General features: G+C 44.8%; 1 protein-coding gene across 1 annotated transcript in view; it reads left to right on the forward strand.

Annotated features, from left to right (window-relative positions):
* LOC130679364 (nuclear envelope pore membrane protein POM 121-like) overlaps positions 1–11,714 on the forward strand; it is a 55,492-nt gene extending 43,778 nt beyond the window's left edge. Inside the window, exons 3-10 of the mRNA XM_057487968.1 lie at positions 1,786–1,995; positions 2,312–2,452; positions 4,094–4,174; positions 5,720–5,891; positions 8,867–8,955; positions 9,609–9,679; positions 11,402–11,525; positions 11,711–11,714. Coding sequence (XP_057343951.1) covers positions 1,786–1,995; positions 2,312–2,452; positions 4,094–4,174; positions 5,720–5,891; positions 8,867–8,955; positions 9,609–9,679; positions 11,402–11,525; positions 11,711–11,714 — 892 coding nt within the window. The remainder of the gene's footprint in view (positions 1–1,785; positions 1,996–2,311; positions 2,453–4,093; positions 4,175–5,719; positions 5,892–8,866; positions 8,956–9,608; positions 9,680–11,401; positions 11,526–11,710) is intronic.
* Positions 11,715–13,621: the final 1,907 nt, after the last annotated feature.

Raw genomic sequence — 13,621 nt, forward strand, 5'->3', positions numbered from 1 at the left:
CGAGCCCCGAGCTGCCAATCGCGCGCCGTCTCCCGGCAACTTGGCAGCGCGCGCCGCCAGCGCACAATGCCCGCCCGCCTCTAGCCCACGCGCGAGAGCGAAGGCAGGCAGTCTAGCGGAGAGAGCCGCGGAAGCCGCTCGCCGCCGGACAGAGCTCGCTATCTTCCCAAATGGGAGGGGTTTTGAGCAAGCTCTGCCCCCCGCAGCCCGCCCCCGTTCCGGAGGCCAGGAGCCGGCGCCCGGCCTTCCTCGGAAGCCCCGCCCGCCCCGCAAGCCCGGCAAGCCCCGCCCCGCCGCATTCCCCGGCCCACCGCCTCCCTCGGCCCTTCGCGATCGCATTCCCCCTTCAGTACCCACTCGTTTCTTCAGGTCCCCTCGGAGGCCTCATCGCCGGTAAGACGCTGACCCTCTCCAGACCGTTGAGGGCTTGAGTTCGAAAGTTTTTTTTTCTTAAGTCCTAAGTGGGTTCTGTGCCCTTTTCACCTCTTCAAACACCTTCGTGCCGGTCCACCTGCCCCCCCCTTTAGCCTTTGCTATGAGTTGTGCTGATAGAACTGTTCCCTTCTTTCAGTTCCTTTTTTTGGGTCATTTTTCTATTCCTTTTATTTTTTATTTTTAACTTCTTTTTGGTATCATTAGTTTACAGTTACATGGGCAACACGGTGTTTACTAGGCTCCCCCCATTATCAAGTCCCCCACTGATACCCTGTTACATTCACCGTCCGTCAGCGTAGGGAGATGCTGTAGAGTCAATACTTGTCTTCTCTGTGTGCTATACTGCCCTCCCCGTGCCCACCCCTCTACACCATGTATGTTGATCCTAATGCCCCTTATTCCCCTTCTTCCTCCCTTCGCACCCACCCTTCCCAGTCCCTTTCCCTTTGGTATCTGTTAGTCCATTCTCGGGTTCTGTGAGTCTGCTGCTGTTTTGTGCCTTCAGTTTTTTCTCTGTTCTTATGCTCCACAGATGAGTGCAACCATTTGATACTTGTCTTTCTCTGCCTGGCCTATTTTACTGAGGATAATACCCTCTAGCCCCATCCATGTTGTTGCAAGTCTTTCTTTCAGTTCTTAAAACTCTGAACTTTAACACAGTATGAGTTTAGCAGAATGTTTGGTAAATCACTTAAAATATACCTGCTTCAGGTAAGAATACCTTCTGACTTTAAAGTATAGTACTCTAATAGGTTTTGTTAATTTTCTGTCTTTGGACCAATAAATTGTATCAGCTCACCTCAAAGTGATGTTCCCAGGAAACCTCCTGAATGGATATAACTTGGCTGATAAAGATGATTAGTTTAAAAAGACTGTTGTTTTCATTTAGTCCCAGTTGAGTATAAACAGCAAAATTGAAAACTTCAGTGACAACAGCAGATCCTTGATAAGTACATTTATTTGAAAAGGTGAACATTCAGGTTTTTAAAATGTTTGACTTTGGGTGTACATTTCTGATGAGTTAGCATAAGGGATTGAAGGATTCTTGTAAAATTTGTCCCTGCACATCCATACGCACACTTTTCTTCCACTGTCGTTTGACTTGTGTGGGCAGTTTTTCGATTTCCCTCTCAACGTTTTTGAATCCATTGCAGTTACAGCTGTTAAGTACCTGGCACTTTCTGCCCTTAGGTGGAATGGGGGAAGCCATAAAAATGCTATATTTTGTATTGCTTAGAGGCTTAAGCTCTCTGGAAAATAACTGAACCCATATGGTTCTTACGGAATTTAAACTTTCTGTCATTCTTCTAAGCTGCTTTGATTCCATAATGTGTCTCCCATTCTCCACAGGGTCTGTGGGACTTCACCACACCACTTTGGCATAACACGTCCAAGACGATACCCAATCCAGCAGGGCCGGTATTCCTGTGTGCTTGCCACGCTGTGCCGGAATGGCGGTCACAGGAAGCGTGTGCTGTCTCGTGGTAGTTCCAGAGTGGTGTGCAGGCCTTCGACAGTGAGGATCGCTCCTCCCGGGAGCAACCTGGCTCGTTTTCCAATGTAAGCATGGAGGAAAAGACTCCCAGTGTGTTCACTTTATTCTCCTGCAGTTGTTATCTGAGAGAATATCTGTAACTCAAAGGAAAGGAAGAATCTCCTTATGTGAGGGAGAAATCTCAAGTTCCAGTTATTGAGCAGTTTTTTATTTTCTGGATTTTTCCCAAGACTGTAGCTTAACAGCTAAGGGCCATTTGTGTGAGTGTATAAATTACCCTTTTGCTTGTTGGATAGCTTCTGATTTCCAGCACCTGAAGTTCATGCTATGTAGCATGATGATCAGAATATCTTAATGCTAGAATCCTGTTTTCTGTTACAGAGCAGCGCAGATCCCTAAGGCCCCAGACCCGTGGTCAAAGGAGGCTGTTCTGCTTGCCCTCGAACGTTGGAAGAGGAAGAAAAGGACAGTGGAGGAGGAGGAAGACCAAATATCTGCTGCTGGTCAGGAGGACAAAAGAAGGTAACATGCCCTGCAGAGTACTCAACGTGCCTCCCACATGGGCTCCTGGGATTTGTTGAAAGAGAGATCACTCCCCAAAAGAATCAGAGGCCACCTCCTGTGTGTGAATGGCAGGTCCCCTTCTTTGGCTTTCATGGAAGAGCTTGGTAACAAGAGCTTTAATGCTATGCCTTTCATTAGGCACAGGTTACATACATTTTGTAATATACCTTTTCCATAAGTACTAGAGAAAAGCCAACAGTTACTGGCCACATCAGCTTCATACTTTTGATATAAATGTGTTAAATTTTATTTTGAGAGAATGCTGAAAGTCTTACCCTTGTGGTGGTCAGATATTTAGAGGTGACCATCAGCTTAGGTGTCATGTTTGTGATGAAGGAAATACTTAGCAAAGAACAGTGAAGACTGGAGTATGGTAGCTTTATGAGTAATGAGAATAAAACCAGTTTCATCATTTGGTTTTTGAAAATGTAACAAAAATAGAGGAAGCAGTCTGTTTCCTCGATGGAAAGAGAGGAAGTTGTAGGTGCTGAGAAAGCTGCAGAACTGCTTGTGGCTTTCCAAGGAGTCAGTTAAGAATTTTGTTGTAACTCAACAAATTCCAAGACCCACCATGTGCCAGAGCCTACTGCAGGTACTGTGGATAGAGCAGTGAGCAAGACAAAGGTCTCCTGGGACTTGGGTAATCAATGAAACAGGGTAATTATAGATTGTAAGTACATAAAGATTTTTAAAAAGCAGTGCTATAAAAGGGTCATGACAAAGGGGGAGCTCTGTATATAAGGTAGTCAAGGAAACATGCTCTGAGGAGACAGTGGGCCCTACATTTGAGAAATAGAACCATTGTCCTCATCAGTTACACCAGGTTAGCCATAACCTGCAGGTTCACAGCTGGCCATCTTTGATACTGTAGATGGCAACATTAGGTAAGGAAATACTAATAAATGCAAGTGTGTTCATTGGAAGATTGATTGGAAGTAACGTTAGAAGATCAGGTAAAGAATACTAGGGATATGCTTTACAAGTGAGCAGTCTGAGCTCATGTCAGCCAACTAAGCAGGAGTGGCAGAGGGAGATGGTGTGTTGGGAGTCAGAGAGAAAATAACTATTCTTATGGTCAAAACAGGTTTCTCATGTTCTCCAGGTTGGTAATTTGTCTAGACCCCAGTGAGCCTATAACTGAAGGCTCTGTGTTGTCTTTCCCATAATTGGAATAAGCAGTGATTATGTGCACCATGCGCAGGCCCTTATCTGTGACCTGTGAAGTTCTTCTCTTACAGACTGAACTAAGTGAGAGCACTGGGGGATGTGTGAGGGTGGGTCGCTAAAGTGTTTTTTTGTCTTTAGTTTACAGATGGTAGGATATTAAATTTGTGATTGCAGTGCTTTGGTGAGAAGTTAGCAAATAATCAGTACACCGGAATAGTTCAAAAGGTCTTGATGCATTTTTATACTTTTCTTATTAGATTAGGACAGTCCTAGAATAAATTGACCTTCCTGAATCTTTGAGAACTGAGGCAACCTTTTCTTGTCTAGCATGAACCTATGTTCTGTAGAAAGAGTATAAGATCCCAGGAATATGAGAGTATGCTTTAAAGGAGAGGTCGTATCATCTAACTGAGGGTTTGTGATTTGTCACAGGTGCCATGACAGCAGTGGGAGTGGCCATTCAGCTTTTAAGCCCGAGGTGGCCAACGGAGTCCCTGCTGCTTTTGTGCCTGAGTAAGTGAGAATCCATCTGGGTGAGGTTTCCTGTTTGGGAAAGGGTCATTATCAGACTTATTGACCTGTAAGTTTTCCTCTTTGAAGTCAGAGAGGAACATTTTGAGTAACTTGCCACAATAACTATTTTATCTAATTCTCTTTTACTATTTTTCTTTAATATGCATAAAATATGCTAAGGCTAAGAGGGTTTGTAGATACACTGAATAACCAAGTATGTAACAAAAAGATCACAAGGTTTGTGCAATGGATAGAATGCAGCAGTACGAAATTTAAGAAAAATGTGAGATTTCTGCCTTTTAGCTTAATTATATTTGAGGAAGAATTGGCTGGGAGGGAAAGAGGTTGGAAATGTGTGTGAAAAGGCTTGGACTAAGTTACATTTTTAAACTGAGTCAGCATGATGATATGGCTGCCAAAAAAGCTTAACATGCTCCTACTCTGGGCTGATAGCAGAACAAAGACTAGGAGGAGGCCGGTCAGTGGTGGTCCTGAGTGCCTTAGTCCTGCTGTCCACGGAGTGCTGCTGGTTGGCTGTGCTGCCCTGCAAGAGGAGGCAGACACAAACCGAAACTCACTGCGAGAGAGTGAAGCAACTCAAGATGTCCCGGGGTGGTGGTGGGTGAGGGGTTTCTAAAGGTACATAAGCACTAGCCCAGAAGAGAAAATCCTCACCAGTGTAAAGAAATGAGGGAGGGAAGGATAATGGCCTGCAAAAATCTGAAGGACTATCACATGAAAGGAGGACAATTGGCTTCGCTTGGCTCCAGATGGGATCCATAGGTGAAGTAAGTGAAAGAGAAAGTATGTTTGCATCTAGTGCAGGGATAAACTGCTCTGTGATTGACATTCATCAGCCAGGAGTCAGTGAGCCATCAGTGCTGTCACAATGGTTGGATGACTATTTCACAGGAAAGATGTTTAGGGAATTTCTGTTTCAGTTTGAATCTTAGAAAAAGTGGTTGGTTCCTCCTAAACTTTTTTTTAACACCTTTATTGATGTATAATTGACATAAATAAACTGTGCCTCTTTGAAGTGTACCATTTGATCAATTTTGACATGTATCCTTATCAGAATTATTGTCCTATAAATTTTCCTCTTTGAAATCAGAGAGGAACATTTTGAGTAACTTGCCACAATAACTATTTTGTCTAAATTCCACACCCACAAAACCATCACCACAGTCAAGATAATGAACATCACCATCACTGCCAGAAGTTTCCCCATGCCCCTTGGTGAAGCCTTAAAATCTCCCTCTCATACTGTCTCCGTTGCCAGGCATCCATTGGTCCCCATTCTGTCACTATAGATTTGTGTGCGTTTCCTACAGTATATGTAAGTAGAATCATACTTTTAATTTTTTATATACTGAGCTTTCCCTTTCTGACTTTGTGAGACATGTTTAGCTGAATTAACAGTAAAATTAACAACATTATCCTTTTCCATTGCGTTAGAACAGTTTTGTGACCGTGGATCAAGCCTTAAAACAATGTTGGTGACTTTCAGTAGCACATCTGTGTTTTCCCCTTTTATTTCCCTGTTAGGCCTGGGCCTCTGAAGAGAGGCCTCAGTTCCCCGAGCTCAGATGGTGAGCTGCGTAAGAGAACCTGCACCCCTGCTGTGAGCTGCTCGAAGGGCACGTGCACATGTGGCATCCGTATGTCCAGGCGCAATGCCATTACCAGTTCCTACACTTCTACTGGAGGCATCTCTCAGGTACACGCACCTGGTGGTGTGGCAGAAGTGGGTTCTTTGCATTTATTAGTTGATTATGCAGTGTTTACTAGCCACCTTCTGTCAGATGCTGAGATCACCTCTAAGCTAACAGCAGTTACCAACCCTTGAATGATTGCTATGGACCAGTGGAACAAACTAGAAAGCCCAGAATGCCTATGTGGAAACCTGACACAAGACAGAGCCATTATTATAGATAAATAGACAGAGGATGAATAATTCAAAAAATGGTACTAATTTGATTAAAAAGGTAGATTGAGTCTGAATTGCATTGGGTCGTAAATTCATCCTCTAGGCACTGGGAATTTAATGAAAGTTTTAAAAATAAGTGGTTATAACTATTTTTAGAAAGGATGTAGTATAGACTGGAGAACAGATCAAGTTTTGCTACCAGAATGACTTGGGTTCAAATCTTGGCTTTGGCACTTAGTAGCTATAGACTCTTGGCCAGGTAAATGACTTAAACTCTCTTTTTCTCATCTCTAAAGGATCGTTATAAAGATTGATGGTAATGTTTGAAAAGCACCCATTACAGTGCTTGTCAGTAAGCAGGCACCCAATATATCGGAGCTGGAAAAAAAGTAAGACATGCGTGAAGGAGGTTTTTGAGAGGAGAAAGAATTTGACATAAGTTTTCATCCATACAGAAGGCTCTTAGAGTAATATAAATGACACATTAATGATAAATGACAAATATAGGAGATGAAGGCCCCAGCCAAGCAGTTATGACAATGCAGAGCATAATAGTACGAAGCTTTACCTGGATCTATTCTGCACTAGGCCCTCTGCTGAGCACTGTACACACATTTCCTCAATCAGTGATCACAACAGACCTGACATACATAGTCATTGCCCCTTACAATTTTATATCAAATGTCATACATACACAAAAGGAAGGAAAAATATCATAGTGAACCTCCATGTGGCTCCAGCAGTTAACAGTGTTTTGTCAGTCCTGATCCATCAACACCCCCACCCCAAATTGGTTTTCCTCTTGTGTTTTAAAGTACAAACATGTGGTTTCACCTGTAGGTACTTCAGTGTATTTTTAAAACTTTTTGAACATTAATAAAAACAATGCCTCTGTTCCTCTGAATAATAATGACTTAATGTTAGTTATCATCACTCCAATTTGCCCTTCTTACCCTCACTGTCTTATTACAGTTACTTTGAATCAGGGACCAAAAATCAACTCATTGTGTTTGGTTCACATGTCTCTTAGACTCTTTTTTTTTTAGCATTAAAGGTATTTAACTCATATATGTAACAAAAAATCTGAAGGTAAGGTTGTACACTTATGGAAATAATGATTTTGACCTACTTCATAAGATAGTTGTGAGGCAGTACATGTAAAGTGTTGATGCGTCTACACTGTCCATAGTAAGCATTCAAGAAGTGCCACCAAAATAAGTACTGAAATTTTCATTTCAGGGGACTTAATTCACACTCAGCGCTTCAGACTTAGCATTATACAAGGTTGTATCTGATGGCCTAACAAGCAGACAGGGTAAAAATAATCAACTTTTTAACAGGCCTGGGCGGAGCGATGATGCTCGAGGCACCACGCCAGGGGCAGGGCGCCAGGACGCCGGGGTGGGTGGGGCGAGGGACACGCCCTCCACCGCCCTTTGGTCCCCCGGGAGCGGAGCCCGCGTTTCCACGGCCCGCCACGCAGCCGCGCGGGAAGCCACCCCCTCGTCACGGGCAGCTGCGGGGTCGACCGGGGGAGGCGCGCATGCACCGGGGCCTCTGCCTCCCCGGGCACGCTGCTCAGGCCGGCTGGACGGCCCGGCAAACTCTCCACGTTGGCAGAACCCCTCCGCGGTCCTGGGGCGCGCCAGACACAGCCCCGGGTTGCGCTGGCCCCGCCAGGATGCCGGCTATCCCAGCTGCCGGGCCCCGGCTCCCAGCGCCTCGGCCCGTCTGAGGAACCGCAGGCGGCAGGTCACCGGCCTCACAGCGCAGCCTCCCCTGGCGCCCCAGGCCCACGCGGCGGGCACGCCCTGGCGGCTTCCAGATGTCAGGCTTCCCCCGCGGGCTGTCCCCGCGACTGCTGCCGCTGCCGCCGCAGGCGCGGAGCACATGGGCTGGGGCAGCGGCTGCGCGCGCCCTCCCCCGCAGCGGGGATGTCAGGCCTCTCTTAGACTCAATCAACGGTACTACTACTACGCTTTTTCTTAACTTTTGAAAAGTCTGTGTCATTATGTTCTATAGAATTTACTACATTCTGGATTTTGTTTTCATCATGGTGCCATTTTGACAATTACTCTATCCCTATTTTCCCTGTAAATGGGCAGTTGGCTCCTGAGGCTTGATGAGTGTCGAGCTTAGTGATTCGGGCAGAGGTGCTGCTGTGCACTTCTGATCGCATCACATCGGGAGCAGGTGCTGTGTGGTTGCCTCCCACTGGGCTCAGTTGTCAGTCTGATCCTTCACTTTATTGTTCCTATGAGCTTTTCACCTGCTGATTTTAGCGGCCATATTTTGCCTTTGTCTATGTCCATTGTGGCAAAATGGTGATGTTCTAATTCTGTCCTTCCCTCTGCATTTGTTAACTGAAGGTCTGCGTAATTCTAGATAGAAGAACAAACCCTATCTATTGGAGTGGCAGGATAATAAGCAGGCACTGATGCCGTAGTTAACTCCAAAGGTGACCAGTATGATTCTTGCTGTGTTATCTTTATGAACTGATGATATTTTATAAACATTTCATGATCCTCAGTATAGTGTAGCTGCTCTTTCTGATGCAACTTTTCCAACTTTGGCCAATGACAACCCTTTCAAATACTGGCAATTGACTCACTTTTCAGAAGCCCCACTTCAGAAAGAAATGTTTTTTTAGTCACTTGAAAAGGAGACTTTATATACAGTGATGGATTAGAGTCACAGAATTATGTTGAAGGTCAGATCCTATGTTATTCCCAAGGTCAGTCACGTGACTTGTGTTTGGCTTTTAGCTCTGGAAGAGGTGTCCCAGTGCCTCACCCTTCTCCAGCCCAGCCTCGTCCCTCTCACAGACACGAGAGAGTCCAGAAAAGAAAATGAGGTAATGGGTGATTCGCTGTGTGGATTATTGAGAGGGTGGGAAAGGAGGGAAATTTACTTGGCTCTTAGGCTTTCTGAGACTTCGATTTGGAGAATCAAAACGGTGCACATCTAAAGGGCAGAGATGGTGCCACCCTGAATTGCTCTCATCTCTTGCAGTCGTCACATAGTGTGACCACACCAGCCTCTGCTTCCCCTCATGCTACAGCGTGAGGGGCTGGGGCATAAGGGGAAGGGCTTGCATGGGACAGAGTGAACAGAGTGACTGATGAGGGTGGGCAGCAGGCTTCACAGTCTAGACCCCAGCTGAACCCCTAGGTGCCTGACTAGAATGCCGCTTTCTTAGAGATAGAGGTGTGACTAGGACTCTCAGAAACTTGGCAGGTTTTATGTAAGGTTCTGAAGATTGTTTTCTGCTTCTTTTAAGACAAAGGTGTCTCTATGGCTTCTGTGAACTGCCTCCCTTCATTTCTTTAGGAATTTTCTTTGCTTCTTTTTGTTGTCTTGACACACTGAGATCTTAGTCATGGTTGTTCTAGACTTTGGTCAGTTGGTAGTTAGGAGGGTCTAAGAAGTAGGTAGGGATAGAGGGTGGCTCCACCTAAAAGTTTAGAAGTGCTTTTCAAAACTTAATTGTGCCTCTTCCTCTTACAGAGAAGAGGATGGTCCTCAGGGATCTGGCTCTTCCGCTCCACCAGTAAACAAGGAGTCCCAGGGAGAACAGGGTAAGTTGATGAACGAATCCATGTGTTGACGGTAGTGTATGGAGGGCACATGGACCACAGCCCACTGGAAACACGTACTGAGCCTTGATTTGTGTGGGGCTTGGTAGTTACAGAGAGAGATGTTCCTGTCCTACGGAGTTTATGGTCTGGTAAGGGAGAAAGGTGGCCCAGACTCGTATAGCATAACCCAGGCCACCTGGGGGGTTTGGGGTAAGGTAAGCCTAGGTGGGGGAAGCTCAGCAGCCCTGGCCCCACCCCAGCCCACCTTTGGCAGCACCGTGTGGTCAGGTTTTTGTGGATTGAAACCCGCAGCCTCTCTTTTTGGCACCATCTCCAGCACCCTGTCAGCCTTTGGCAGCACCACAGCTGTTTCCTCCAATTTTTTTATTTTGTGGTATCATTAATCTACAATTATTTGAGGAACATTATGTTTACTAGACTCCCCCGTTCACCAAGTCCCCCCCACATACCCCATTAGTCACTGTTCATCAGCGTAGTAAGATGCTGCAAAATCACTACTTGTCTACTATGTGTTGCACAGCACTCCCCATGCCCCCCCCAAATTATACATGTTAATCATAAGGCCCCCTTTCTTCTTCCACCCCTTCTCCCTCCCTTTCCACCTATCTTCCCCAGTCCCTTTCTATTTGGTAATTGTGAGTCCTTTCTTGTGTTCTGTGATTCTGCTGCTGTTTTATTCCTTCTGTTTTTCCTTTGTTCTTATACTCCAGAGATGAGTGAAATCATCTGGTACTTGTCTTTCTCCATCTGGCTTATTTCACTGACCATAATACCCTCTAGCTCCATCCATGTTGACGAAAATGGTAGGATTTGTTTTCTTCTTATGGCTGATTAATATTCCATTGTGTATATGTATCACATCTTCTTTATCCATTCACCTACTGATGGACACTTAGGTTCCTTCCATTTCTTGGCTATTGTAAATAGTGCTGCGATAAACATAGGGGTGCATCTATCTTTTTAAAATTGGGCTGCTGCATTCTTAGGGTAAATTCCTAGAGGTGGTATTCCTGGGTCAAATGGTAGTTCTATTTTGAATTTTTTGAGGAACCTCCATGCTGCTTTCCACAGTGATTGAACTAAGTTACATTCCCACCAGCAGGGGAGGAGGGTTCCTCTTTCTCTGCATCCTAGCCAGCATTTTTTGTTGTTTGTCTTTTTGATGGTGGCAGTCCTTACTGGTGTGAGGTGATATCTCATTGCGGTTTTAATTTGCAATTCTCTGATGACTAGCGATGTGGAGCATCTTTTCATGTGTCTGTTGGCCATCTGAATTTCTTCTTTGGAGAACTGTCTGTTCAGCTCCTCTGCCCATTTTTTAATTGGATTATTTGCTTTTTGTTTGTTGAGGTGTGTGAGCTCTTTATACATTGTTGATGTCAACCCTTTATTAGATCTGTCATTTATGAATATATTCTCCCATACTGTAGGATGCCTTTTTGTTCTATTGATGGTGTCCTTCCCTGTACAGAAGCTTTTCAGCACGATATAGTCCTATATGTTCATTTTTGCTTTTGTTTCACTTGCTGGGGGAGATATGTTCATGAAGAAGTCACTCATGTTTATGTCCAAGAGACTTTTGCTTATGTTTTTTCTAAGAGTATTATGGTTTCATGGCTTACATTCAGGTCTTTGATCCATTTCGAATATACTTTTGTGTATAGGGTTAGACAGTGATCCTCATTTCCTTCTCTTTTGCAGCCACCACCTCGGACTTTGAATCTACGACCCAGACCACCATCAGCGGTGGCAGCACACCCTCATCCCATGTCACATCCGGGGTGTCAGCAGGCCCCGCTGGCACTGGGGACTTTGGGATGAGCGTGTCAGCCCCCCACAGCAGCTCCACCCCTGGGGTATTCAACTTTGTGGCAGGATGGAGTGGGAGAACTGGTGGCACGGCCCCTTTCTGGGGATGCCTGAGTCAGAACTCCCTTGGTGCAGCTGGCCAGAGCACACTATTTGCCATCTATGTGGCCAGCACACCTACGAACACATCTGTGCTTGCAGGTGAGATTTGGAATGGGCTCGGTCTGCAGAGCCAAGGTGCTGTTTTAAGTACCAACATAGTCTACACTCTTGGAACTCTACGCTGTAGTGAAGAGACAGATGTTATCGGTAAACAGCGTCAGGTAGCAGTGTAACTCATGTCCGGAGGAGCTATGTAGGTAGGGAGTGGGAGCCTTTCTGAGACAATAGTAAACGGAGGCCACGGCCGCGGTTCCAGAGTTGGGAGCAGGGACAGCGGCTGGGGTTGGGGGCATTCCAGGCACAGGAGCAAAGGCCCGAAGTCAGAGATGAGCTTATGTTTTCATGAGCAGAGAAGAGTCAGGTGTGGCTAGAGGTTTAAAAAGGAAAGTGGGATAAAATGACGTTAAGAGACAGGCAGTAAGGAAGATCATTCACGGCCTTTTAAAATGTTTTATTTTTTGGTATTAATCTACAATCACATGAAGAACATTATGTTTACTAGGCTTCCCCCTTCAACAAGTCCCCCCACGAACCCTATTATAGTCACTGTCCATCAGTGTAGTAAGATGCTGTAGAATTACCACTTGTCTTCTCTGTGTGGCCCAGCCCTCCTTTGCCCCCCGCCCACATTATATATGCAATTTGTAATGCCCCCTTTCTTTTTCCTGCCTTTATCCCTCCCTTCACACCCATCCTGCTCAGTCCCTTTCCCTTTAGTCCATTTCAATAGGTAGTCCATTCTTGGGTTCTGTGATTCTGCTGCTGTTTTGTTCCTTCAGTTTTTCTTTGCTCTTATACTCCACATATGAGTGAAATCATTTGGTACTTGCCTTTCTCCACCTGGCTTATTTCACTGAGCATAATACCCTCCAGCTTCATCCCTGTTGTTGCAAATGGTAGGATTTGTTTTCTTCTTTTGGCTGAATAATATTCCATTGTGTATATGTACCTCATCTTCTTTATCCATTCATCTACTGATGGACATTTAGGTTGCTTCCATTTCTTGGCTATTGTAAATAGTGCTGAGATAAACATAGGGGTGCATCTGCCTTTTTCAAAACGGGCTGCTGCTTCCCTTAGGGTAAATTCCTACAAGTGGGATTCCTGGGTCAAATGGGATTTCTATTTTGACCTTTTTAAGGAAGCTCCATACTGCTTTCCACAATGGTTGAACTAATTTGCATTCCTACCAACAGTTTAGGAGGGTTCCCCTTTCTCCACAACCTGGCCAACATTGGTTGTTGTTTGTCTTTTGGATGGTGGCGATCCTTCCTAGTGTGAAGGGATATCTCATTGTGGTTTTAATTTGTATTTCTCTGATGACTAACGATGTGGAGCAATTTCTTCTTTGGAGAACTGTTCAACTACTCTGCTCATTTTTTTTTTTTTTATGTATTAACAATTTCTAATTTATTGAACAAAATGAAGATCTGTATGTTTCTTTTATTTTTTAAAAAATTTTGTTATCATTAATTTACAATTACATGAGGAACATTATGTTCACTAGGCTCCCCCTTTCACCAAGTCCACGCCACACACCCCATTACAGTCACTATCCATCATCATAGTAAGATGTTGTAGAATCACTACTTGTCTTCTCTGTGTTGCACAGACGTCCCCATGGCCACCCCCCTACATTATATGTGCTATTCTTTTTCCAGACCCTTACACCTCCCATCCCTACCATCTTCCCCAGTCCCTTTCCCTTTGGTAACTGTTAGTCCATTCTTGGGTTCTGTGATTCCGGTGCTGTTTTGTTCCTTCAGTTTTTCTTTGTTCTTATACTCCACCTATGAGTAAAATCATTTGGTATTTTTCTTTCTCTGCCTGGCTTATTTCACTGAGCAGAATACCCTCTAGCACATCCATGTTGTTGCAAATGGTAGCATTTGTTTACTTCTTATGGGTGAATAATATTCCATTGTGTATATGTACCACCTCTTCTTTATC

Source organism: Manis pentadactyla, chromosome 10 (genome assembly GCF_030020395.1).
Source record: "Manis pentadactyla isolate mManPen7 chromosome 10, mManPen7.hap1, whole genome shotgun sequence".
Classification (NCBI taxonomy): domain Eukaryota; kingdom Metazoa; phylum Chordata; class Mammalia; order Pholidota; family Manidae; genus Manis; species Manis pentadactyla.